Here is a 27895-nt window from a genome sequence, read left to right as displayed (position 1 = left end):
ATGTTCGAGCTGACTGCAGCATTTTCTCTGCTGGAGATTTGATCCTCCAGAGAAACCAAGCAAAAGTGATCGAAGTGTCTCTTTAGTATTACAACAACGACAAAGTTTACGATTATCGTCAATATGGAAGATATTAAAAAGACTCTGGCCTCAATCCAACTAGAGGTCAGCAAAATAGCAACGCAACAAACGGAGATCCTGCAGCTCACGAAACAGGTGAATCTACCCTAAAGAAGAAAGACGATCAGATCAAAGAATTGGAAAAGAGACTGGATGATGTAGAGCAATATTACCGTATGGATGATCTGATTATCTCTGGATTGAAAACACGACACCGTGCCTATTCCAATGTCACTGCGGGAAACAATGCTGATGACACAACTGTTGAGACGGAGACCCTGGAAGTCCAGGTTATCCAATTCTTCGGTAGTAAGGATATCCCATTCAAAGAAATCAGATCTCAGCCTGTCATACACTCCCTCGGAATAACAAAAATAGACCTACCCCACCGGCAATCATAATCCGTTTTATCAACAGAAAGGACAAGATCGCCTTGTTACAACAAGGGTTCAAGTTAAAAGGTACGGGAGTGTTTGTGAATGAATATTTAACGAGGAAGAACGGAAATATTGCTTATGCAGCACGGCAACAGAAAAGGCTAAAAAGATCAAAGCGACCTGGTCTCGAAATGGTAAAGTTTACATCCGAACAATTGGAGCAACACCAGAAGAGGAAAGAGCAGTGATGGTGAAGGAAATGGACGAATTGAACCTCAAATGATGATTAGAGTTGAGTTACAATATCAGCTGTGGATGTGCGGACCTACTAATTTATTTATTTTTTTGTGTGTGTCATCGATTGTGGACGATGATTATCCAATTCTATGGGACAGATGGAATATCCAGTTAACTTTAGTTATTAGTTTTTTTGAAGTAGGAGGCCATCTCAACCAGGGGACAACCAGTTATTTTTTCACGTCTATTCTCTTGCCAGTTTAATCTCTATGGCTTCTATTGACTTGACCATCTTTGATGATAATTCTCTTATTTTCAACCCGTTTGAGCAGAACATAGACAGTTGTGGCATCTATGATAGTTTCTTTAATCCTGATGTAAATCAACCTAATTTAAATTTATTAAAACTGTCTTGTAACTATTACTCTGAAGGGCAAGTAAACTCACTGCATCAAACCATAAAATTTCCTAAAAATCTTTTCTCTACTTTCCATTGGAATATTCGTAGTATGTCTAAAAATCATGACGAATTTAGAACTTTTCTGTCTACCTTAAGTTTTTCCTTCTCAGTCTTGGCCTTTTCTGAGACTTGGCTGACTGATGACGTATTTTCTTTATTCCCCCTACCTAATTATGTATAATTTCATTCTTGTAGAAAAAACAAAAGAGGAGGGGTTGTCTCTCTATATGTCTTGAATTCCTTTGATGCTGGTGCTAGAGATGATCTTAGTGCAGAATTTGACACCACTAATACAGAGTCTATATTTACTGAAATTCCATCTTGTCAACAATTCAATGGTAAGAGTATTCTGATTGGATGCATCTATAGACCACCAGACTCAGACCATAATACATCTATTGATGCACTTCTGTCAACACATGAGTTAATAACCAAAGAAAGCAAATTATGTTTTTTTACTCGGTGACTATAATATTAATATACTTAAATGCGATTTAACACAAACAGTTGATTTTTTTAAATGCACTCCATTCTTTTAATTTTTTTCCTCTTATTACAAAACCATCTAGAATCACTTCCTCATCTGCTACTCTGATTGATAATATTTTGTTTAATTCTTATAATTTTGAGGTCACTTCAGGCCTCCTGATGTGTGATATCTCTGACCACCTTCCTGTCTTTCAGTTTATCCAATCCAGCCAATTAATGTCTAGTTATCCTAAGAATGGGCCAAATAAATATCGTAAATTCTCTAGAAACAACATAGATAATTTGAAGTCTGCCACTGGCAATATATGGGATGAGGTACTTATGTCACAAGACATTAATAGTCCATACAGTTTATTCTTAAAGTCTTTTAATAAGGCCTTAGATTTATCATTTCCGCTGATGAGTATAAAATCCAGAAATAAATATTCTAAGGGGAAGCCGTGGATATCTGAGGTATATTTTTAATCCTTCTTCCATTAATACTGAAAATTATAAGAAATGTAAAAACCACTTCACATCTTTAGTAAGAAAAGCAAAGAAAGCATATTATTCAAATCAATTTGCACAAGCTTCTAAAAACATTAATACAACATGGCACCTCATTAAACACTTACTGAACCGTACTAAATCCCCATTTACTGCCCCTGTAGTAATGAACAGTAAGAAGGGGGCTCTCTCAAACCCTGTTGATATTGCTAATGGTTTTAATGAGTTTTTTATATCGATTGGTTCTGAACTAACATCTAATATTAATGGCTCAGATATACATCCCTGTTCTTTAATTAAAGGTCAGTATCCTCCATTCCATAATTTTGACCCAACTGTTCAAGAAGTTCGTAATATTATTTTATCACTTAAAAATGCAGCCCATGGTCATGATGGCATTAAAAGTTTTTTTATTAAAGAGACAGTTGACTATATTATTAAACCTCTCACTCATATTCTCTCATTGTCTTTGAAAACTGGAATTGTCCCTCGGGATTTGAAAGTTGCTAGGGTTATACCAATTTTTAAGACCGGTGACTCCAAGGAATTTGGTAATTATAGGCCAATATCAATTCTCCCATGTATATTGAAAATCTTGGAAACACTTGTCTTTTCTAGATTATTAAATCACCTGGATGACCCTAATACATTATATAAAAACATTAATATGGTTTTAGGAAGCGACACTCTACTGAGCATGCCCTCATTCAACTTGTGAACTATATTTCTTCAGCTCTTGACAATAAAAAATGTGCTCTTCGAGTCTTCCTGTACCTGAGTAAGGCATTCGATATGGTCAATCACAATATTTTGATTGCTAAACTTAGTAGATATGGAGTGGAGGATGTTGCCTTGAGATGGTTTAGAAGTTACTTAGCTAACAGAGAGCAATATGTATACCTGGAAGGCTATACCTCCATGAAGTCACAAATTATGATTGGGGTCCCTCAAGGATCAATTTTGGGGCCTCTTCTATTTTTAATTTATATTAATGATATGGCCACGATTTGTACCAAACTCCTTCCAGTACTATTTGCAGATGATACAAATCTTGTAGCTTCTCACCAAGACTTTAATATTTTAATCAAAACGGTCAATGAGGAACTATCTTCCATTGTGGAATGGTTTCAATGGAATAAACTTACTCTCAATATAAAAAAATGCAACTTTATGATTTTTTGTAATACTAAAAAGCATTATGGACTGACCAAGTTCTGAGTCTATAGCCCAGAGTGGCAGAAGTGGACTGACCAAGTTCTGAGTCTCTAGCCAAGAGAGGCAGAAGTGGATTGACCAAGTTCTGAGTCTCTAGCCCAGAGAGGCAGAAGTGGACTGACCAAGTTCTGAGTCTCTAGCCCAGAGAGGCAGAAGTGGACTGACCAAGTTCTGAGTCTCTAGCCCAGAGAGGCAGAATTGGATGACCAAGTTCTGAGTCTCTTGCCCAGAGAGGCAGAAGTGGACTGACTAAGTTCTGAGTCTCTAGCCCAGAGAGGCAGAAGTGGACTGACCAAGTTCTGAGTCTCCATCCCAGAGAGGCAGAAGTGGACTGATCAAGTTCTGAGTCTTTAGCCCAGAGAGGCAGAAGTGGACTGATCAAGTTCTGAGTCTATAGCCCAGAGTGGCAGAAGTGGTGTGACCAAGTTCTGAGTCTCTAGCCCAGAGAGGCAGAAGTGGTTAGACCAAGTTCTGAGTCTCTAGCCTAGAGCGCCAGAAGGGAACTGACGAAGTTCTGTGTCTCTTTGGACTTTGGAATTGCCAAGAACTGATGGCCGTCAAAGCCAATTGTGTCGTAGAGCTGGTAAACTTTGTCTTTTTCATCTAGAAATAGAAGGCATTTATGCTAGCTATATGGGCGTTTCTAAGCGTTTATCTCTTCCTCCGGTGAAAATGTTGTTGCAAACGTACATTACCTGTTCCGTGGTAGTGCGTTTTGGTCGCTGTTGGTCGATATCTATCTGTCTGTCTATCTATGTGTATATCTATAAACTGCGCTATCTGAATACTCTTGTCTACTATTCGTCTATCTAGTCACTCTCAATGCTCTCAAGGCGGGCTTTGGTAAATTCTCTCCCCAACGTGACGTAATGCAGTGCATTGTGGGGGAAAGGAGACCGCTGTAAGGTAGTACCTACTTTTTCGTATTATATTCCATTTTGTGATAACCAACAACATAAAACACAAAGGATAACAGTTTAAATGTTTATTACCAACAAGCAAATTGCAAAAACTTGTTGGAAAATTAACCCTGCAACACGGCCTTTAAATGCCTGTCTAGTTAGAACTTGCAGGTTGTCAGCGACTGCTTTCATCATGGAAGCTTTGCATTCAAATATTTTAACTCAAATGAAAATTTTGTGTCTACTTATTTACTTATGTGGCAAGTAGCTGTGTAGTAAGTGGGATAATAAAGTTTGATAAGTTGATCAAAACTCTCTCTCTACAATTTGAATTCTCATGTGCCTTTTATTGCATCCTTTTAGAGTGAAACAGTTTCTAAACTGCTATTAGGCAAAAGGCATTTGTCTAGTTTGGCGTGATGTTGACCTGCGAATACAGACTCCATGGCTGGATTGTGTTTACATTACACTGAGATCCGATCACAATAAGTCCTCGACTACCTCTGGACCAAAATCTGCTGATCAGATATCATTCCTATCAGAAGCACGTTTACACTTGTTTTTCAATATTCATGGGGACAACTTCCAGATACAGGTCACATCTTAATGACAAATGTAAATGCAGCCTTTGATTTCTCATATGTACTTTAAGGTTTTAAAGCTGAGTGAAACTCTGTCTTTCCAGTGTGAGTTCTCATGTGTGTGATAAGGTTTCGTTTTTGATTAAAACTATTTCCACACTGGTGACAGGTAAAAGGCTTCTCTCCGGTGTGAGTTCTCATGTGTCTGATAAGGATTACTTTTTGAGTGAAACTCTTTCCACACTGGTGACAGGTAAAAGGCTTTTCTCCAGTGTGAGTTGTCATGTGTCTGATAAGGTGTGCTTTTTGATTAAAACCATTTCCACACTGGTGACAGGTAAAAGGCTTCTCTCTGGTGTGAAGTCTCATGTGTCTGATAAGGTCTACTTTTCGAGTGAAACTCTTTCCACACTGGTGACAGGTAAAAGGCTTTTCTCCAGTGTGAAGTCTCATGTGTGTGATAAGGTGTGCTTTTCGATTAAAATTATTTCCACACTGGTGACAGGTAAAAGGCTTTTCTCCAGTGTGAGTTGTCATGTGTCTGATAAGGTCTCCTTTTTGATTAAAACCATTTCCACACTGGTGACAGGTAAAATGCCTCTTTTTGCAGGCTTTTGTCTTTTGAGCTCTATTTCTTGAAGAAGTCTTTTCAGCCTGTGAGCTAGTAAATGGTTTTTCTTCAGTTATGAACTCCTGATGTTTCTCAAGCTTATATTTACCTCCCGTTTCATTCAGAGCTTCACTCTCCTTTTTCAGTGTCATCAGACCTAAGGTGAAACAAGAAGAATAAATTGAACATGCGCTTTAAATAAATTGACCTGCTTTTGCCATCTACTCAGGGCTAGATTTTATGTTTTGATGTTAGATCATTCGAGTAGTCAGGCTCATCATATAAGCAGATTTTTTTCAGCTTGTACAAAATAACTTCTAAGTATCAAGTTACAGGATTCTGTCACTTTGGTCAAGCTTATTGACAACAGTGTTAAAAAGTATTTGAGTAAATGTAATCAGATACTGTACTTAAGTATCTTTTTGGCTCATTGTAGATTTATTGAGCAATGACAATGAAATGAGCCACTGTTTTACTTTCTACTTGACTACATTTCTGAATTAATAACTGTATTTACATTTATTTTGAAATATGAAGCTCGTGATTATGAAAAGGAGCAATACACTTTAGTCGAGTGCTTGCAGTGTTCTGCCAATTTATTAATTTTATTTAAAAAAATCTCCATGTGTTTCATTGTTATCTAATTATGTATTTTAGCATGTCTTATTATTTAAATGCATAAAACAACTTAATTTATTCAATGTTTTCTTAAAATAGCGTTACGATATGTTTTTTCCCCCACAAAAATTGTGTTTTTATTTTTTCTGGTTATCATGTATAAAACAAATTAATTTATCTTTTAATTATTGAAAATTAGGCACACTTTATGAAACTAGAAATGTGGTGCGATTATTCCTTAAAAAATGTTTCTTATTTTAAAAACCCCACACAAAATGACTGTTCAATATAAAAATTTATTGTGGACTGGATTTTTTTTTTTTTACCTTTTATCACAGTCTTGGGCATGTCAAAGATTAGTAACAACACTGGCTTTGATGAATTGTTCGTTTTTGTGCAGCATTAGATAAAAAAAACTGTTCCCCCGAATTTACTGTTCGTGGCTGTTTTTGCCCCATTGACTTCCATTATAATAAAAAAATATTTTAATTGCAAAGCCATGACACCATATAATCATCCACTTGAGGTACATTTTGTTACACTGTTGATAATAAGCTTTGCACCATTAACCCTGCGCAGTGAAACATTATAATCAGAATAGAGCGTTCAGCGTGGGGCGTGGTCACATTAGAAGATAATGAAGAGAGACGTGAAAAACTGACATCGCGTTGTTTTCATATGGATTACTTTATCTCAGAATATCTGTTTTCGGCAGCACTTGTTTAGTTTGAAAGTAGACATGTCAAGCTTTCTATAGATATCTCATGTCTCTTCGTTGAGTATTCACTGTGTTAAAGTTCATTTTAATGACGTGTTTGTAAATGAAGATCAGCGCAGACAAAGGCTGCAGACAGCACACCTTGTTTGTTATCTTTATTTTATAAATGCACAAAGTTCTGTTGTTATTATGTTTGTATATAAAAAAGTAGACCCTTTACAGATTCGATTGATGTATTGCTCTTTTCGGGGTTATCAGGAGAAAATGACTCCTCTAACGCATATACGCATTAATCAACTCCAGAGGGTTAAAGGTGCTTTATTTAGGATTGACACTGAGTGGATGAACTAGGTATTGCAGTCCAAATTAATAATATTAGAGTTTTTTTTTTCCATCCGGCTCTTCTCCTCAGACATACACACAGGTTGCCAGATTGACGACATAAACAGGAATGAGCAGACTTGACCAATAATGAATTTAAATACGCTGTGTTTTCGTCCAACTGTCACGCTGTAGTGCCATTAATACAACTGGGTAAACTTGCAGTTGATGGGGTTCACAAACCAAACAAAGACCCACATTCTGGCCCAGAACAAACATTTTTAAAGGAGAATAACTGACTGTAGCATTGTTTTTCAGATAAACAAGTATGTTAACTTGGCATGTTTCTTAAATATCTGCAAACATATTATGGTATTTTTATGCTTCAGTAGAATCAAAATCTTACATACAGCACCTTTAAATCTACTGAGTATTTTGTAAATGAGTTCAGCTTTGAGAAAGAAAACCAACCTGTTTGATCCTCAGTTTCTTCTTGTTTGACACTGAATATTTCTTCAATCTTCAGGTCTTCACTCTCCACTTTAATAAACACCATCTTTAGAATAATAGTGTCCCGTGGATCTCAGTCTCTTCAGCAGTTTTCATAGTTTCTCTGTGTTTGGACACTCTGTAAAGCTTAAGATGATAAACAATTAATAGAAAGGAAAATCCAAACTACATCTGGTTAAGTGATCAGTAAACTGATAAGATTCTAACTCTTGTATTATTGTTTTATTATTAACTCGTTTACTCTCCATTCCTATTTGCCCCTTATCTCTATTTCTCCATTGGGGGGGGGGGGGGGGGGGTGTAGGCAGAGGGGTAGGGGAAGGGGTATAAAAATAGAATTGGGATTGTCTTTAACTCTCTATTCATTATTTGACCCCCAACTCTTTTACTCTCCATATGCCACAGGATATGTCTGATCAGGGCGATAACTTCCGTAGATTAATCCCCCCAATAATTAGAAATCGCTTAACTATTTTCTCAAATATTGCCAATTCGAGAGAGAGAGAGAGAGAGAGAGAGAGAAATGGAAGTTGCATCTGTGCGTTTATCTTTTTAGAGTGAGTTTACTTAAAAACAGCGATTGTATCCTCTCCTTGCTGGAAAATATAAAGTAGCAATTCAGTATTTAAACTGTATTTAATAAAAGTTGTGGGGCAGCGTTGACAAGTTTATTTTCTCCTGAATGTGTGAGCTGCACGATTTCCAATATGTGTGTGTGTGTGTGTGTGTGTGTCAGTAAGAAGAACGATAATTAAAGGCTCTAATGCACACCAGTATATGTGTGTATTGTAAGAGCTAGACGACAAATGATGGCATGTGACGTCACGGTAGTGGTGTCCCTATCCTTAGGGTAAATTTTCTCGAAGGGGAAGGGGTATAAAATAGAATTGGGATTGGGCCTAAGTCTTTAAGTCTCCATTCATTATTTGCCCCTTTAACTCTAGCACTCTATTCATTATTTGACCCTCCAACTCTTTTACTCTCCATTCATTATTTGACCCTCTAAAGGCCCATTCACACCAAGCAAGATAACTATAAAGACATAGTTCTGAAAATCATTCTCAATATTAAAGAATAACGGAGTCCACACCACAACTATAACGATAAAGGCACACAGAAACGATATCGTTGGAATCACTTTCAGAACTATTTTTTTCTGATTTAAAGCAGCAGACGCGCGTCCGCTTATAATACACAAACAATATCGTTTGCTGGTGTGGACACTAATATCGTTATCTTTATAGTTATCGTGCTTGGTGTGAACGGGCCTTAAAGGGTTAGTTCACCCAATAATCAAAATTATGTCATTAATAATCAGTGTTTGGAATAACGCCGTTTAAAAGAACAGTGTTAGGGAACAACATTATTTTTTCAGTAACGGGGTACTCTAACTAATTACTTTTCCCGTCGTTACAATGCCGTTAACATTACTGGACGTTAAATGTGGTGCATTACTATGCATTGATTGGCTCACACAGCGAGTGAGGAGGTGGGTTAATAACGAGATAAGCGATTATGATTGGCTAAGCCAGAGTCATGTGTTTCATGGTAGCCAATCAGAGCCAGTGTTTTTGCACCAGCGGCGCCAAACACACACAGGCGCGCGCGCACGCACACAACAGCTAAACAGAAATTCGCAGCAGAGATGGCGAGTCAGGAGCAATCCGATGAAAAGTTGGCATTTTCAAGGTGGAGATATAAGCGCTACTTCAAATTCATTGTGGTCAAAGGCAAGAACGTGCATGTAATGTGAACATGTAATGTGTGACATGCATCTACAAAGCTAGTGGCCAAAAACACTTTTCTTACAAAGATAATACTTGAAGTGCAGGATAAAACTCTTGCTGTCTGTTGACGTGCAATAAATATATGTTCTACTCATTTTAACTGACTTGTGAAAACTGCTAGCAACTTTTTTTTATTTTACAGTAACGCAAATAATTACTTTCCCTGGTAACGAGTTACCTTTATTATAGAGTAATTCAGTTACTAACTCAGTTACTTTTTGGAACAAGTAGTGAGTAACTATAACTGATTACTTTTTATTAAAGTAACGTTCCCAACAGTGTTAATAATTCACCCTTATGTCGTTCCAAACCCATAAGACCTCTGTTTATCTTCAGAACACAGTTTAAGACTTTATTTTTAGCAAGCGTTTTGAACTATGCTGAATAAAGTCTTATTTTTGACCCAAAATGTATTTTCGAAATATTCAAAATATTCTAACTGACCCTCTGATGTCACATGGACTACTTTGATGATGTTTTTCTTACCTTTCTGGAAATGGACAGTAAACCGTACACACAGCTTCAATGGAGGGACTGAGAGCTCTCGGACTAAATCTAAAATATCTTAAACTGTGTTCTGAAGATAAACGGAGGTTATACGGGTTTGAAACAACCTAACGTCTGTTAAGCCTCATCCATAGATGCACTCATGAAGATTTGCGGTGCAGGGCCGCACGAATATAATGGAGCGTTATAAAACAGGCTGCGTGAGTGCAGCAAGTGTGAACCGCTCGTCCGTGATGCAGGATTCGAGCCGCGTAGTCTGCGTGTGGGGTTTTCTGAATTGGGAACAGCGAAAGTGCAATAAAGCTGTTCTTGATATGCAATGTGACAGCTCTTGCAAATGATCTATTTTGTTTTTTGTCTTTTCGAAGCTTAAGTTACATAATAGGAGCACAGAGGATGCAGTATGCACAGTGCTGGCTCACACACTTGGACAATAACAACACGTATGTTAGGATGTTGTTTGTTGATTTCAGTTCAGCATTTAACACAGTCATTCCCTCCAAGCTGACCACAAAACTTGGAGACCTGGACATTAACACCTCCCTCTGCAACTGGATTATGGACTTTCTGACCAACCAGCTTCAGGAGACTCCAGACAAGGACTACAAGATCCAGGAACAGCTTTTTCCCTACAGCTGTCTCCTTGCTGAACTCTGCCCTCTGACACCCCCACACCATACACATACACACACACACACACACACAGACTCCTCCCCCTCTTCATTACTACATCTGACTGATTTATTTATTTATTTACCAAAAGCAAAAACAGTAACTTGTTATTACTTGCACTATTGTCTGTTCATCCAGGAACACTGAATAATCCATTTGCACAGTGTAATATTTTCTATGCACTTAACTGTCCATTGCAATAGTGTAAATTGTTCATATGTTCATAGTTTCTGTTTATAGTGTACATACACTTTTACATAATCCATCTGTACAGTATGTTCATAGTACACCTATCTGTATATCATGCTAATAGTATTTAAAATCAGTAAATCATGTCCATAATACCTATCTGTACAGTTATTGTACATACTGTAGACCTTGTATATTCTGTACTTATTGCACTTATGGTTGGATGCTAACTGCATTTCGTTGCGTTGTAGCTTACATGTGCAGTGAGAAAGTTGAATCTAATCTAATAATGTTTCCTTTAGTTTTAATTTGTCTAACTATTGATCTGACCCTGTAGACGCCATAATCCAACTCTGTCTCTAACCTGCTTTCTGGTGGGCGTTTACGCAGTTGGTTAGAGCAGAGCTGATTGGGGCGAACAGAGATGCACTGACTCTATCAGTTAGTAAGACCGTCACTCAAGGCTGGCAGTCATGCACATGCTCTGGAACAGAGTATGATCGACTCCACATTATACCATGTATACTACCTGTTTTTTTAAAGAACAGTGTGTGAAAAGTTTACAATAAGCAAAAAATCATTTAAGAGTAGTATTCTGAAGTGTTGTCACATTACCAAACATTGTTACCTCACAAATGTAATAACAATTATTTTGACAAAGGCTTGTTTATTAAGGATTCATACTAGTAATCAATGCTATATTTTGCCCAGTTGACCTCAATCCATGATTAATGGTCTTCACATACTGAACATAATAATAACTGTAAATAGTAGTTAGGTGGTAGATTATAAAACAGTATTCAATAACAGTGTATTTAAATTATTATACTTTTAGTGTGTTATAAAATATTAATAAAGAATACAACTTTATTGGGACATAAACATCCCTACACCTAAACTGTAATGAATTGCTGTAAAAATTACAGCATTATTTTACAGCCGCGGACTGTTTTTTAACAATACAGCATATTGCTGTAAACCGCAATGCATTCTGGGGTCACGTGTAGGTCTGACTCAAATTTACAGAATTTTGCTGTAAATTTCAAATCTTCAGAGCCGCATCGTTAGGTCTTCAACGGTCGAGGAGATTAACGTTAAAGGCAAGAGGAGTGATTCACAACTGTGGATAAGTGACTTCAGTTTTTATATTTCTTGTTTAATAGTTTATAGTATATGAGTGTATCTACATTCGCGGATTATATTGGTAACCCAGATTCAAGCATCATCCGTCCACGGGGCGCGAGGCAGAATTGCGCGGGATTTCACACATCCCCCGGCGCTATGGGCAGAAAATCTCTGGGTTCCTTCGTTATGAATGACATGTTTCAGTGCTAATAGTTTATATTCACGGTAACTTCTTGTTTATCAGCACACTTCGTCGTGATTATTTTATGATGTAAAACAACTTTGCACAGGCAGTCATCTATTAACACGGGCGCCAAAATAAAACGTGTTTCTAAACCCTCGTGGTCAGTCAGGGCCGCTCACGGAGGATGTGTGTGTCATAATGTAATTTACAGAATTTTACTGTAATTGAGAATACAGTAAAAATCTGTAAATTAAATTACAGTAAGACTCCTGTAAAATTTACAGTAACTGGCTGGCAACCCTGCTGCCAGTATTTTACCAGTGTATACTGCTAACCCACTAATAACACTGTATAATGATACAGTAGCAGTATAGGTGTAGGGACGTTTAATTTCAAATGTTCATATATTTCCTTTATTTTTATTGAAAATAAATGCCTTTCTGATCTGATATGTGGTGGGAAAAAGAGTAATCTAGAACAGGTTTTGGTAAAGAGCGTCCTCAAACTCAGGTAGCTCTTCTCAAAATCTTTCATCACGCGTCTTTGACTCGCTGCGCTACTGATATTAGAGATGAATGATCATCTTTTGCCGTGCCGTTTATCACAGCCAGGCATTGTTGGACAGAGTTATTGTAAATAGTCTCTACCAAAAAATTTTTTGTATATTACTTCAATATTTTTATCATTCGATATCTTTGAAATAACCTGTACTGTTTCAAGCACTACAGATAAAGGTGAAGTCATTTGACTTGATCAGAAAAGTGCTGTAGAGATTAAAGTACAATTTATGTCCTACTTACGATAATGTTTTTAGAAACACAGCGATAGTTTGTAGTTTACAGTAACGCATGTATAAAAGTGTTTTATAATTACTATTCCCCATCTCCAGTTCACTCAAGCGTTTGAAGATTAAACATTACATGGAGAGTGTTGTATTCTGGGAAACAGTATCCCATGCAGTGTCTTCAGATGCACACATCAGATTTAATCAAAAGAAGAAGGTAATGCAGGGATTCCATGCAAACAGAACATTATCTTTCTCTTCACAGCATACTGCAGTATAGGAGCAGTTGTGTGCTAGTATGCCATTCAGAACACAGCTTCTGTACTGATCTCAGTGTACTTCAGTTACATTCAGAAGATTCTGGTTCACTGTACCGCACACACATAGACTACAGACAGCAGCTCGTATGTCACGTGCAGATCACTCCACACAGAATCATTCAGCACGGATAAGTATTGTCAACGATGATCTGTGATTTCTCAAAAAATAGCTTAAAAACTGAAAAGTTCAAGCATACATTTGCTAATAACTAAATCCCACAGCGTCACTACTACTACTAGAGAGACGCGGTCATGTAGAAATAATTCATACAATCGCTCTCACTAATGTCTGTACTGTGCTACTTTATCTTTATCTGATTTAGAACGAGCAGAAATCTGTGTGAAATAAATTGACCCAAAGGAAAAATAACTGATTAAAATGAGCTGTTATAGGAGCAATAGCCATGTGGGTTACGCTGTGTCATATGCCATAGCTGTACACAATAGCCGCGTCCGAAATCGCATACTTCCATACTATATAGTAGGCGAAAAACAGTATGCGAAGCAAGTAGTATGTCCGAATTCTCAGTATTCGAAAAACAGTAGGCGAGATGTACCCGGATGGCCTACTACTTCCGGCCGAATTCCGTAGTATGCATAGGATGGACACTTCTCTATCCCATGAGGCACCGGGAGAGGGCTCGTCATACTCATATTCGAAAATAACGGAAAATCGGAGGATCGTGACGCCGCTGTTTTGAAGTGTAAGTACCTTATGGATAAACGCTGTTCATTATGGTTGAGGTGTACTTGTTTAACATAATCCAAGTAAACGACTGATTTGTTAAAGCTTTACACATTGTAAACTGATGAGACTATTTTGTAAATTGAGTTTAAAAATATGTTTAATAATCATTATCGATCAGAGGCTGTGCCTCAGCTTGTTAAGGCTGCTTTCTACAGACGGCTCGTTAAGTAATTTAATGATATAAAATTACAAAATTTTAAGTAATTGAAACGAGTTAATTTACATTTTACTAGTGTTGATATTTTGATAAAAAAAATATCAAGGCATAAATCATCAGTAATGTGTAATGTGTAAATCCTGTTCTGATGTTACAGAGACTGATGAACACAATCTTGTTCTCATCCACTGATGAAACCCTATTCACTGGAAAGCATAATTCAGTAAGTATATAAATTAAAATTAATCTTAACTACAAACACTCTTTACATGTATTTATGTTAGGATCATCACTGATTTATGCTGTTTTTTTATATTATAATATGAATTACCAGGTATTTCCAGTTGCTATTTTGTCAGTTGCAAAGTACTTAATAGCAAATAACTTTTGAAGCAGTTGTGTGCACTGATTTTGTAGCAGTTTTCAGTTGTTTTTTTTTAACATCTGAAGAATGTTGTCTTGAGAATGGGTGCCACACTTTAGAGAAATACCCATACAAATTATTCTCTTTATGTATTTATTTATTTATTTTTCATTTCTACATGGATAAGAGCACAAAGCTTCAGACAAAACCACATTAACATTTTCATAAAGTAGTATAATAGAGCTTAAAGCAACAGCAAAAGGGAATTTCTTAAGACGTTTCTATAATAATGTAAGGAAAATAAACTTCAGCAGCTTCATTTCAGTAACTGTAGATGAGGACTTTAAATTTGGGAATCAAAAATGAGTGAAAAAAAGTGGAATTAAAAAATATAACCCAGGGATAAAGTAATACATATTTTAAAATTAAACTTGTAAATATGTTGGTATGATATGTTATGTGGTATGTTTCTAGATTTTCAAATTGTAAAATTTTCATTTTCAACTGTAATATGAATTCCCAGTTATGAGTGTAATATATTTATGTGTATATATAAATACACACACGTTTAAATTTAAATACTTACATGTGTATTTATACATATTTATGTGATTTTATAGTATTTATATTTCTTAAATAACTAATATATGTATATCTTGATTTGACAGTCTTAAAATGACCTTCACAACGTACACAAGCTTAAACAATAGCACTATGAGAACATGAACTGATTTGCAGAGTCTTAACCTGTTCGACTGTCCTACAGGTAATCTGCTCTTGAAGAGCTGCACACGGTCGTCTGCTGTGACACAGCTGTGGTCCGTTTGTCCCGCACATGCTCTTCTGTGCTGACTTCTGTGTTTTGGGGTTCCAGTGTATCATCGTCATGATCCTCCACAACTTCTGGATCAGCAATGTCCTCATTCAGAAGACGGAGGTTGTGGAGCACTGCACAGCATGCAACAACATCTGCACAAAGGCAGAACTCACTTCCAGGGCCTTGAAGAAGAAGATGGAGCACAGCTGGTCTTCATCATCCTGAAGGCTCTCTCAACAATGTTCTGTGCACGAGCATCATTGGTGTTGAATCAAAGCTGTGCAGGATTGTGTTCAGACTCTCTGTCTGCTGTGATGAGGCAGATGAACACTCACACAAGGATACCCACCATCTCCCAGGATGTGTTTTCCTGCAGGTGGATAGGCCTCCAGAGTTCTTCAGCACCCTGGCATCATACACAGACCCGGGATACTCAACAAAGATATCAAGGTACTTACCATGGTGGTGACCTGCAGCTGAACAGAATGAAACCACTTCCTGTTGAAATAACATTGGGCTTCACTTGCTGGAGGTTCAGTTTGTATGTGACAGCAATCTATTGTTCCAGCTACCAGAAGAGAAGCTGTTTCCACTGTTTGTCATCTGTGGTGGAGAAGGCAATCAGCCTCCTCAAAATCCCCATGACAGACCTGCTCATTCTGTGTACAATGTTATGCAGCTCTTGGATGTCAAAGGCCAGTGACAGCAGCCTGTATGATGCTGTTCACAGTCTGTAAATATGTAGTTTTTGTTTTTTAGAATAAAATTTCAATAGGTTACACATTTTTTTGCTGATATATCTATATCTAACTATATATATATTTATATATGTATGTATATTGTCTATAATGTATATATTATGTATGTATTTATGTATATATTGTGATGTGTGTACAATGTGTATATATGTGTGTGTGTGTGTGTATTTGTCTAAGCATTCATTCAAGTTTATTAATTTATGTTCGTTTTGTGTAATTTTATTTGTATTTATTTATTACAATAAATTACTTTATATCCTTACATAAAATCAGTCTGTCATTCTGTTCACAGCTGTAGCTGCTGTTATTCTGAGGTAGAAAATTAAAAGCTAAATTTATTTTAGTAAAGGATTTACAAGCTGTCAACGAAGGCATGATCTGCGAACAGCTGACCGACGCCTGCTTTGAATTGTTAATTCAAACGACATAAAAACGCAGACGAAAGCGGTAAGAAAAACGAAAAACATCACCGATGTTCACTCAGTAGATTGGGCTTTTTAAATTTACGCGCTGTTGTCAACATGGCGGATGTAGTACGTCCGAATTCCATTCATACTACCCACATTCATACTATATAGAACGTACTTTTCTAACGGTCGAGTAGTACGTTCAAATTCAAATGTAGTACCCAGTACGCAGTATTCGATTTCGGACGCAGCTCATTACTTAACTTATCTTGAGGCCACGAGTTAGCTTATCTTGAGGCCACGAGTTAGTATCTTGAGGCCACGAGTTAGTATCTTGAGGCCACGAGTTAGCTTATCTTGAGGCCACGAGTTAGTATCTCGAGGCCACGAGTTAGTATCTTGAGGCCACGAGTTAGTATCTTGAGGCCACGAGTTAACTTATCTTGAGGCCACGAGTTAGTTTTTTTTTTTTTTTTTTTGACAAAGTGGTTCCAGAAGGGCTCCGTACATACCCCTTAAAGTTTTTCAATTAAGGTAAATATTTAGGCATATCTTGAGTTTTGAAGATACATAAAATAAACTAAGAACATACACTCACCTAAAGGATTATTAGGAACACTTGTGCAATTATCTAATTAACCAATCACATGGCAGTTGCTTCAGTGCATTAAGGGTTGTGGTCCGAGTCAAGACAATCTCCTGAACTCACATCCATTTCTAGGGTTTACAAAGAATGGTGTGAAAAGGGAAAAACATCAATTTTTATGATTTCTTTGTTCAACCTAATTGGTTATATAAAATGGTGGAATGTGGGTGATTTAAAGATGTATGTATGTTTTATGAGTTTGATTAGTGTCAATGTATATAAATACATATTGTATTATTTCACTGACTGTTGATACACCTGATGTGATATTAATTATTACTATTTTCTTTATATTCTTTATTATTGTAAATGAGTAAGTGTGCATTATGAGCTCTAGCTTCAGTCCGCGGGAGGTCTGAGCAGAGCGAGCTGTTGACAGGAGAAGGCTGATCAAATATGCACTACATTGAACCAGCCATTGGGTTTTTATTTATTACACAACACAACGCAGAGTCGTAGCCGAGTCGTGGTAACAGGGACACGCAGGTCGAACCGGCTACATTGGTGCCGTGACCCATATGCCCAAAAGGATCAACGTCAGATTGACCACCGGCTGTTGCGGAGTATTTCATATTTCATTCTATGGACTGTGTTGAACTCTTCCTTTCCTGTCGAAGCTGCTGGAGAGTAAGGTACAAAGACTGAGGATTACAATACAAAAAAAAAAAAAAAAAAAAAAACTTTTGTCATATTGTTGTAATTTTTTTTGTAACAATGTCATATACTTATGTGGTTGAAGATGCACAGGATGAAGTATACTTTGGTTGGGGGAGGGGGCAGTTGTTAAGGGATATGGCTCACACTCCTGGAGCCACAGGTATTGCTGATTCACCATTGTTTTGCTCCACACGCATAAAAACTGATAGACAGGTTCCCAAGTCAGACCCAACTTCCACTGTTTTAAGCAATCTCATTACACAGTTGGCTCATGAAATAGGACAGTCCATTTCAGCGCAGCTAAAGAAGGGAAATGAGAATGAGGAGAGAATGACTAGCAGCCAAAATGTAGGTTCAGAACCACTCTCATTCACTAACCATGACTGGTGTAAAATTAGTGATGCAGTCTGATGTGAAAGAGCCACCAAGCTTTCGTGGCGATAGCACAGATAAAGTTTCTATCCACGAGTGGGAAGAACAGATTGACTTCTATTTATGAAAGAGAGGTGTGCCTACAGGAGAACAGGCCCAGGAAATTATGACAAGACTTGGAGGGAGAGCAAGAGACATAATTAAAATCACATTATGCAGTAACCCATCATTAAAACCTGGTAAAGACCCAAGAGTTATTTTTGATATACTAAAGCAACACTTTAGTGAACTGACATACTCTTCAATGCCACTTGCTGACTTCTACAATACCCTACCTACAGTGAGATAAAACGCAATGGATTACTGGATTTGCTTGAATAAAGCTGTTGACGTGGCAGAGGAGTGCTTGAAGAGGCAGGGACGCAACCTTGAAGATCCAAGTAAGGAGGTAACCATGATGTTCGTTAAGCACTGCCCAGATCCAGCTCTTTCTGCGGTGCTGAAGTTTAAAACTGCTGACAAGTGGAAAGCTAGTGAAATTCAGGAACGACTCGATGATCACCAGACACAACTGAAGATTCAGCAGCAGCGAGCCAGATCGAAACGTGCAGGTGCTGAGAGATATGCTTCTGCAAATGTGCAGACTGCCGCAATTGATTAATCAAATTTGGTGGGTTCTTCAATGAGACCACAAAGCCAAATGGATGCTGTGAGCGACGTTGGCACATTGTCTGATAATATCAGCCTTCAGTGTCTGATAGCTCAACTTGATCGTGTGTTAAGGCAGAACCATCAAGCAGCAGTCAAGGCACCGTACATGTCAAGCGGATTCCAGTCTTTCCGAAAGCCATGCAAAGTTTGCAAAGCAACTGACCACTCTACTACCATGCATTGCAGACGAGATGGGTTGTGTCTGTATTGCTGCAAAGCAGGACATTGGAAGAGAGAGTGTCGTAAGGCAGGATCTGGAGCCAGTGGTCCTGGTAAGCATTCAATCCAGGAACAACAACCGTTAAACTAACAAGCCTGCATATGGAGAGGGGATGTGTGGGTGGACAAAATCAAACCCTCAAACAAAAAGATGATGATGATGACTGTGAGCAATGGTTTGAGCACACATCCCAATCTGAAGGTGTTCAAGTAGTTCTACAGAATTCCCAAAGAATTGAACTATTTAGTGAATTATTCTATGCTCCAGTGATCGTGAATAAGACATTGCTAGAGAACATTCAAGAGAATGCTAGACTCCGGCTCCATGGCTTGCACCGTAAATGAGGCAACGCCATCTAGGATGCTAGAAGAAAAAGTAATTACAACAGATAAACAGTTAAATGAACAAGTCATCCTGGTCGACTGTGGGGGTCATCAAACTCACCCTAAATGTGTGTATGAAGTGGAGATAGAAGTGTACGGAGTGCAGTGTATCGTCCCTATTCTTGTGGTTCCAGGGCAGAAAGATGACCTCATTCTGGGATCTAACGTCATAAAATTCATCATGCATCAAATGAAGAGCAGTGATGACTATTGGAGGGTGACCAGCTAGAGCTGTGACATGTCGTTGTCTTCTGATATATCAATTCCTTGACATGATGGCAGGGTTGACAAGATGGCAGGATGTCGATACTCCTAACAAGATTGGGACTGTGAAGTTGACACAAGCCGTAACACTAGACACTAGACAAGACTTGGCTAGACATAGCATCTTGTATGGGGCAAACTGCCGAAAAACACCCCAATGTCTCTGGGGAGCACAGTGGTTGTTGAACCCACATCTTCAAAATCCATGCCGCGAAACATTCTGGTCGGTCGGGTGGTTACACCCATGTGGGGTGACAGATATGTCCCCATGAAGATAGTGAATCTCTCTGATCAGCCAGTGACTTTGAAGAGGAATTGCAAGGTGGCTGATGTATCGCCCTGTATGGCTGCTGAAGATTTAATGGTTTTCCAGAACTCCAGTCAGGTTAAGGCTAGTGATCAAGTGATGGCATAATAAGGAAATCCACAAGCAAATTTGCATCTCGCTGGTGATGGTATGGAAGAAGGATGGTAGTTTAAGGATTTGCACCGACTTTCGATGGCTCAGTGCTAGGACTCTAAAAGACACACACCCACTCCCGCATCAATCAGATTGTCTGGCAGCTCTGGGTGGAAATGTCTATTTCAGCACTATGGACTTGACCTCTGGCTTCTATAACATCCCCATGCATGAAGAGGATAAAAAATACACCGCATTCACAACACCACTTGGATTGTATGAGTATAATCGTATGCCACAAGGTCTGTGCAATAGTCCGGCATCATACATGCGAATGATGCAGAGTATATTTGGTGACATGAACTTCACCCAGCTACTGTGTTACTTGGATGACTTGCTGGTATTTGCAGCCACTGAGAAGGAGGCCTTGAGTAGGCTTGATGTGGTATACCAGAGACTCCGCCAACATAATCTGAAGCTGAGCCCGAAAAAGTGTCACCTCATGCGGACTTCTGTGAGATTTTTGGGACATATCATCAAAGGGGGTGGGGTTGCTGTGGACCTTGAAAAAGTAGGCGTGATTTCACTCATGACCAAAGATTATCTCATGGTGGATGAGTTACTCCTTCAGTAAAAAGGGTTAAATATTTTCTGGGGATGGTCTTTTATTATCAGCATTTTATATCCTGTTGTCCTGCCATTGCCAGATCATTGTTTGCCCTCACTGCTGGTCAGAAGAGGAAGGGAAGAGGAAATGTCACAAGGAAGGCTGGTACTTTCAGAAAACTAAACCCCTCCGACTGGACAATGGAGTGTGAGGCAAGTTTCAGTGCTCTGACTTTTCAAGACCCCTGATCCTGTCCATAGATGCTTCTCTAGATGGTTTAGGGGCTGTATTGTCTCAAATACCGGTGGGCGAGGACAAAGCAAGGCCCAACGCTTTTGCGAGTAAAACACTTAGTGCTTCGCAAAAGAGATATCCAGCCCACAGTCTAGAATTCTTGGCCCTAAAGTGGAGTGTCTGCGAGAAATTTAGTCATTGGCTTAAAGGACACACATTCTCAGTTTGGACGGATAATAATCCTTTAACATATATAATGACTAAACCCAAGCTTGATGCTTGCGAACAACGCTGGGTCGCAAAGTTAGCCCCTTATACCTTCGAGATACATCACATAGCGGGCAACAAGAACATTGTGGCTGATGCTCTTAGTCGAGACACTTTTTCAAAAACAATTGGTCATAGGCTGCTAAATGAACAATATGAGAGGTTGCTGTCTGAAGCTGAGGGATTTAGTGAGGAAGGGATCCAGGATACTTTCCGACTGAAAGTTCAATGTCAGCAGCAGGGGTCGGCAACTGACCCAGGAGAGATCTTTCCAGTGACTAGCTCGGGTATTTGCGATGCTGGCGACGTTCATGCTATTTGTGAAGCTCATGAAAACTGGGAGCTGGCAGCGGAGTCTAGAGCAGCACAGTTGATCCAATCTGTCCAGGAGTTCGTCCCCCCAAGTCTGGACACATTACTTGAATTCCCCCTAGAAGAACTTCAACAAAGACAGGAACAGGATCCTAACATATCTGTGGTTGTTCCTTTTGTGACTCGTAAGAGAAGACCTTCCAGACGTGAAAAAGCAAACCTCAACCCAAGTGCTCTGGCCCTCAGCAAACAATGGGAGAGACTTACCTTCTTGGATGGCATACTCTATAGAGTAATCAAGGACCAATTAAGTAAGCACAAGAGATATCAATTTGTGCTCCCTCAGAGTCTCCGAGCCAAAGCATTGAGTGGCATTCATGACCTTGCTGGACATCAAGGGCAAGCAAGAACGCTTCATTTAGCGAGGCAGCGGTTCTATTGGCCAAAGATGGAGCAGGACATCAAGGCTTATGTTAAATGTTGCCAGAAATGCATTCTCGCCAAATCACCTGAGCCATCTGCTAGAGCCCCGTTGGAGAGTATCAGGATTTCTGGAGTGCAGAAGACTCTAGACAGAACTCTGTTGATGTGTTGGCGGTCACAGACCACTTTACAAAATTAGCTCACGCGTTTCAATGTGTAAATCAGACAGCTAAGCAAGTGGCCAGGAAGCTGTGGGACCACATTTTTTGCGTCTATGGCTTTCCTGAACGTATACACACAGACCAGGGTGCTAATTTTGAGAGTGGTTTGATTGCTGAGCTACTTAAATTGTCAGGAGTGGCTAAGTCACACACCACAGCATATCATCCAATGGGCAATGGGGGAACTGAACGATTTAATAGGACTCTAGGAGCTATGTTGCGTTCTTTGACTCTCAAAGCTAAACATCAATGGCCCCAACAAATCCAAACCCTAACATTTGCTTATAATGGCACTGTGCATGAAACAACAGGATTCTCACCTTTTTATCTCATGTTTGGCCGTGTGCCGAGACTTCCTGTTGATGTGATATTCAGACAGGTACTCCGAGATCCTGTGGTGGTTGATTATGATAGTCACGCCAAGACACTACTCTCTCATCTCCATGAAGCAGCAACCATTGCACAGCAGCATGCTGTCAAAGAACAGAAAAAACAAGCTCAGGGATATAACAAGAGAGTAAAAGGCACTCACCCAAGTGTTGGAGATCGTGTGTTGATTGCTAATAAGGGAGAGAGGGGGAGGAGAAAACTTGCTGACAAATGGGAGTAAACCCTGTATGTTGTCATTAACCGGAATCCCTTGACCCATACCTACATGGTACAGGATGAAAAAGGAACTAAGAGAGTTGTACATCGCAGTCTTTTGTTGAACATCTGCTTCTTACCCATTCAGACAGAACTTGGAGGAGCCAGTAACCCGTATCTAGATGACTGTGATTATGATGGGGAGTCAGTTGCTCATCCGCAGCCCCAGGATTCTGCTGATTGCTTGTAAAGTGAAAGTTCAGAGAGACGGACAAGCCTCTGGGTATTAGATGAAACAGAACATTCCCTGAGTCAAAGTTCGCAAATTGAAACTGGATCTGTGCTATTCCATACTGAGGGAGAACAGCAGAGTCAAGATGGTGAATGTTCTGAGAAGCTTTGTGATGAGGACAGTCACATTACTGAGTCTATTAATGATCAGACGGACAGTTTTAGTCTTGATTGGGACGGAGCAAATCCCAGAGTGGAGGAAAGAGATATGCCCAATACAGAACAGCCTAGTTCAGAGACTAGAGACCGGGACACCCAGGGAAGTCCCAGTCATTACTCACTTTGTTTTCAGAGTTATTCTACAGTATTCTATTCTAAGTTAATATTCTCTGATGCACTTGAGTATTATCTCTGTAGTTCTAAAGTAATTCATTTGATGTGATTATAAATGTTATACATTTGACTTGAAGATTGTGGTTTAAAACCAGGTATGGTGTAAAAGGCATCATTTAATTCTGGGATTTTTTTAAGGCCTGATCACCCTTAAATTTCTCTCAACCTTTTAAGAAGGTAGCAATTTCAGGCTGAAATAGGAAGAAACATTTTTGAGACCTCAGTCAAGTATATAAGTGAAGTTGGAGTCTTTGGGATTTTGGTGAATTCAGAAGGGGGTGAATGTAACAGGTTTTAATTATAATTTGTGTTTATTTTAAATTCACACAAAATCAAATTTTTTCTGCTATATATATGTAATAAAATAAAATAAATATTTTTTTTAGTTTTGCGTTCGTCGCAGTTTACACGTCATTGGCGTGTTGCGCGCGCTTCTAGCTTCGGAGGTCTGAGCAAAGCGAGGTATGTATTGTGTGAGCTCCTGTTAGAAAAGAGTATTATAAGTGAAATAATCACTAATTAAGTGATCGGTTTTTTTAAAATGTTGATGAGTATGCACAAGTATGTGATCTTGCCTGTTAAAGCTGTTTTTCCCTGCATGAATTGATGAGTTTAACCGAGTGAATGCAGTATTAAGTTATGTTGTATGTTAGTGTGAAAGTTGGCCTGTGAAGCGTGTCTGCTGATCTCTTTTTTATCTTATGTTCAGCTGTTGACAGGAGAAGGCTGATCAAATATGCACTACATTGAATGCAACAAATGATTACTGTATTTTTCAACTCATGCAGGTATGTCTATGTATTGGTTTTATGATTTCTTTTTTCAACAAAATTGGTTATATAAAATGATGGAATGTGGGTGATTTAAAGATGTATGTTTTATGAGTTTGGTTAGTGTCAATGTATATAAATACATATTGTATTATTCCACTGACCGTTGATACACCTGATGTGATATTAATTATTACTATTTTCTTTATATTCTTTATTATTGTAAATGAGTAAGTGTGCATTGTGAGCTCTAGCTTCAGTCCGCGGGAGGTCTGAGCAGAGCGAGCTGTTGACAGGAGAAGGCTGATCAAATATGCACTACATTGAATGCAACAAATGATTACTGTATTTTTCAACTCATGCAGATAAAGAACCTCTGAACCAGCCCTTGGACTCCAGTTTTTATTTATTACACAACACAACGCAGAGTCGTAGCCGAGTCATGGTAACAGGGACACGCAGGTCGAACCGGCTACACAGCAAAGCATTTGTGAAGCCACAACACGCACAACCTTGAGGCGGATGGGCTTCAACAGCAGAAGACCCCACCGGGTACCACTCATCTCCACTACAAATAGGAAAAAGAGGCTAAATTTACACAAGGCATGTTTTGTGTGTGCGCTCTGATATGGAGTGGATCGGCAACAAGTAGGCCTAAACTTTTGACTTCTGGGACACAGCATGCAGTGTATTCCCTGCCTAGCTGCCACTTTCTCTTAAAGTTGAAGCGGTTTGTGCGGTTGAAGCCTTTTTTTTATGCTTTCGCCTTCTTCTACACCACAAACCTGCTTGTTCCGCACACAACTTCACGGTAAACAATGCGTTAGCATCTGTTTGGGGTGAATTATGTCTTATTCCTCTCACCGCGAAGCAAACAGCAAAATAAAAAACTCTCGCTGCTTGTTCCTCTGTGTGGGTGTATTCAAGCCACGCGCTTCAGTTTGAATCTGAATAGCGCGTTCAACGCGGGGGTGTGGTCACATTAGATATAGTGAAGGGAGACGTGAAAAACAGACATCGCGTTGTTTTCATATGGATTACTTTATCACAGAATATCTGTTTTCGGCAGCACTTGTTTAGTTTTATAGTAGACATGTCAAGCTTTCTATAGATATCTCTCTCATGTCTCTTCGTTGAGTATTCACGGAGTTACACTTCATTTTAATGACGTTTTTGTAAACGAAGATCAGCGCAGACAGGCTGCAGACAGCACACATACTGATAAGATGCTCGGGAGAAAACAAACACATAACTTCATAATCATACTTTGCGTTGTGATTTGGAGATGCTCGTTGGTCTAAATAAAGTTGGTATGAACCGTCTTTTATGGCCAAACGCTTTGAAAATCCCGCCTTGTACTCACCGAGATTAGAAAAGCAGTCATCAGTGAAATGTTGTGAACACAACAAAAGGGATTTGTTGTACTGCTCTGGTATTGTGGTAAAAATGAATTTTAGCCATTGGTTCTTCTGATCTTCATTCTTTGGCAGTGAAAATAAAACAAACTTGCCTTTACAATTAAAAACGCACTGTCTCCTCAACATGATGCTATCACACCAACCAGAGCGTCTGTGTGTGGGGGTGGGGCAGGTCAGAGTTCAGTTTCTCTCAAGATGTTAGGCAGAGATTATTATGCAAAGTGTTCGTAGTGACGAATCGTTTCAGCAATTCAGAGTCGACTCCTTACTTTAGAAGCCAATAACTTTAGAAATCGTGTACTTTTTGGTTTAATTACTTTGCACATTGATTACACTGATGGACAGCTACATCATACACTGTAATACAGGTCATTTTTGATTTCCCATCTGTGTGGCTCTTTAATAAGGAAAACAGTGACCACACATGGAGTTTACACAGCTCTGAACGTGGGTGCCAGAGGGTGCCCAATCTCTGAGTAAGCAGATCCTTCCTCAGAGGAATCGGCCAGGGAGGAGCTTTCATTAGGAGCATGAGTTCTGGGAACCATGTCCTGTTTGGCCAATATGGAGCTACTAAAATGACCTGCTCCTCGTCCTCCCTGGTCTTACATAGTCTTTGTGCACCCAGGCTCACTGAAGGGAATACATATTTGTGCAGGTCCTGTGGTCGCCGTTGTGCCAGTGTGGGCGTGCAGAGTGTTGCCTTGGTTAGGGAGTAGAACCACTGGCAGGGGGAGGTTTCTGGAGATGCAAACAGGTCTACCTGAGCAACTCTGAACCGACTCCATATCAGCGTAACCACATGGGGGTGGAGTCTCTACTCCCCTGGAAGTGCTGCTCGAGGAAGCTCGTTGTCTGCCCGATCTAACACTCCTGGGATGTGGATGGCACGAAGGGACCTCCGATGTTCCTGACTCCAAAGGAGAAGAATGAATAGCATTTAAGAAATTAATCTTCCTTACAATCTTAGTCCCTGTCCACACAAATGTGGGTATTTTCAAAACTGCAGCTTTCTCTATGCGGTTTGGCTGTTTTTTCACATGCAAATGCAGCACCAGGTCACTGAAACTGAACAGAAAACTGCTGCAATATACCGGAGATTTTTGCTTGTGACGTCGGAGCATGCACCATTATATCTTAAGGTTTTCAGGTTTCTCATTGGCCAACATGGCTTTACTATTGAGGTTATATTGTCACCTGTTGGCTTGGCAGTGCTTCATAGCATGCTATTGCATCTTCATGTGGACAGATATTTTTTTTAAAACTGAAGAAGGAAAAACTTTATAAAAATACCTGTGTACGTGTGGACATGGCCTTAGAGGCAGTACCTGGTTCTGATTCATGGCTGTCTGTCTGGACGGAGGTGGATGACATTTGAATGGAAGTGGAACAAGCACCCTGGTGGTAGTTAGATAGCACTGGCTGGTTGATGGTGGTGGCTGCTTCACAACACAGAGATTTAATGGTACAGGGGACCTAGTAGAGAAGTGCTTCCCAAACCTGTCCTGGAGGCCCCCCTGCCCTGCACTTTTTGTATGTCTTATCTAACATGATAGGTAAAAATTGATAGCCTGAATGCATTGTAAGTCGCTTTAGATAAAAGCGTCTGCTAAATGCATAAATTTAATTTAATCTAAACACCTCACTCCACTTATCAGCTCATTATTAGAGACTGCAAGAACATACAAACATACACATACAAAATGTGCGGGGCAAGGGGTCCTCCAGGATAGGTTTGGGAAGCACTATAGTAGAGGTAATGAGTCATGGGGTGGGAGTTTGGGGGACCATTGCATTAGAAGCTAGGCATCTGATGAGAGCTTTTTGGAGACGTAAGGCTGTAAATGTGGTCACTGTCACAAAAAATATTTGACACCCATTCATACAACGCTTTATTCAAAAGGAAGAGCCACTCTTTATGTGCATCATACGTCATTATATTATTCTTGCGTCATTGCACATGCAAAGTTCTTTCAGTTTCATGGTTCAATCCGATCGAGTGTTTACATGCACGCTCAATTGTATAGGAAGAGGAATAAAAAAAACCTTTCAATTCGATCGAAATTTCATTCCGATCGAGCTCAATTTGATCGATTAAGGGGTTTATATGAACGTTTTTCAATCAAATTGAGCCAAAGCACGTAAATGTAGCCATTGTGGCGATGATATAAAACAGGGGTGGCTAACGTCAGTCCTTGAAAGTTTTGCTTCTACCCTAATCATACACACTTGAACAAGCTAATCAAGGTCTGAAGGGTAAATAGGAAACTACAGGCAGGTGAATTTTAATAGGGTTGGAGCTGAACTTTGCAGGACCA

The 27895-nt window shown here is 39.2% G+C and overlaps 1 protein-coding gene and 1 long non-coding RNA gene across 2 annotated transcripts; one reads left to right on the top strand and one right to left on the bottom strand.

The window, feature by feature from the left end:
• Positions 1-3923: 3923 nt before the first annotated feature.
• LOC127943904 (gastrula zinc finger protein XlCGF8.2DB-like) lies at positions 3924-7767 on the bottom strand. The gene is made up of 2 exons (XM_052539954.1): positions 7606-7767; positions 3924-5634 (listed from the first exon to the last, which is right to left on the bottom strand). Exons 1-2 carry the CDS (start codon positions 7688-7690, stop codon positions 4934-4936), a joined length of 786 nt encoding a protein of 261 aa, XP_052395914.1. The 5' UTR covers positions 7691-7767; the 3' UTR covers positions 3924-4933.
• Positions 7768-13650: 5883 nt separating this feature from the next.
• On the top strand, positions 13651-16076 carry LOC127944125 (uncharacterized). The gene is made up of 3 exons (XR_008150267.1): positions 13651-13916; positions 14275-14340; positions 15248-16076. It is a non-coding gene; the product is annotated as an uncharacterized LOC127944125 (long non-coding RNA).
• The last annotated feature ends 11819 nt before the right edge of the window (positions 16077-27895 follow it).

The sequence above is a fragment of the Carassius gibelio genome, chromosome A3 (assembly GCF_023724105.1).
Source record: "Carassius gibelio isolate Cgi1373 ecotype wild population from Czech Republic chromosome A3, carGib1.2-hapl.c, whole genome shotgun sequence".
NCBI lineage: Eukaryota > Metazoa > Chordata > Actinopteri > Cypriniformes > Cyprinidae > Carassius > Carassius gibelio.
This window is presented reverse-complemented; position numbering and strand designations above follow the sequence as displayed.

What these genes read in the sequence shown, in the direction of transcription:
- LOC127943904 (XM_052539954.1), bottom strand. Translation starts at nt 7,690, where the DNA reads ATGGTGTTTATTAAAGTGGAGAGTGAAGACCTGAAGATTGAAGAAATA. An exon ending in AGAAACTGAGGATCAAACAG is followed by an intron (nt 5,635 to 7,605) that starts GTTGGTTTTCTT and finishes GTTTCACCTTAG; the next exon opens with GTCTGATGACACTGAAAAAG.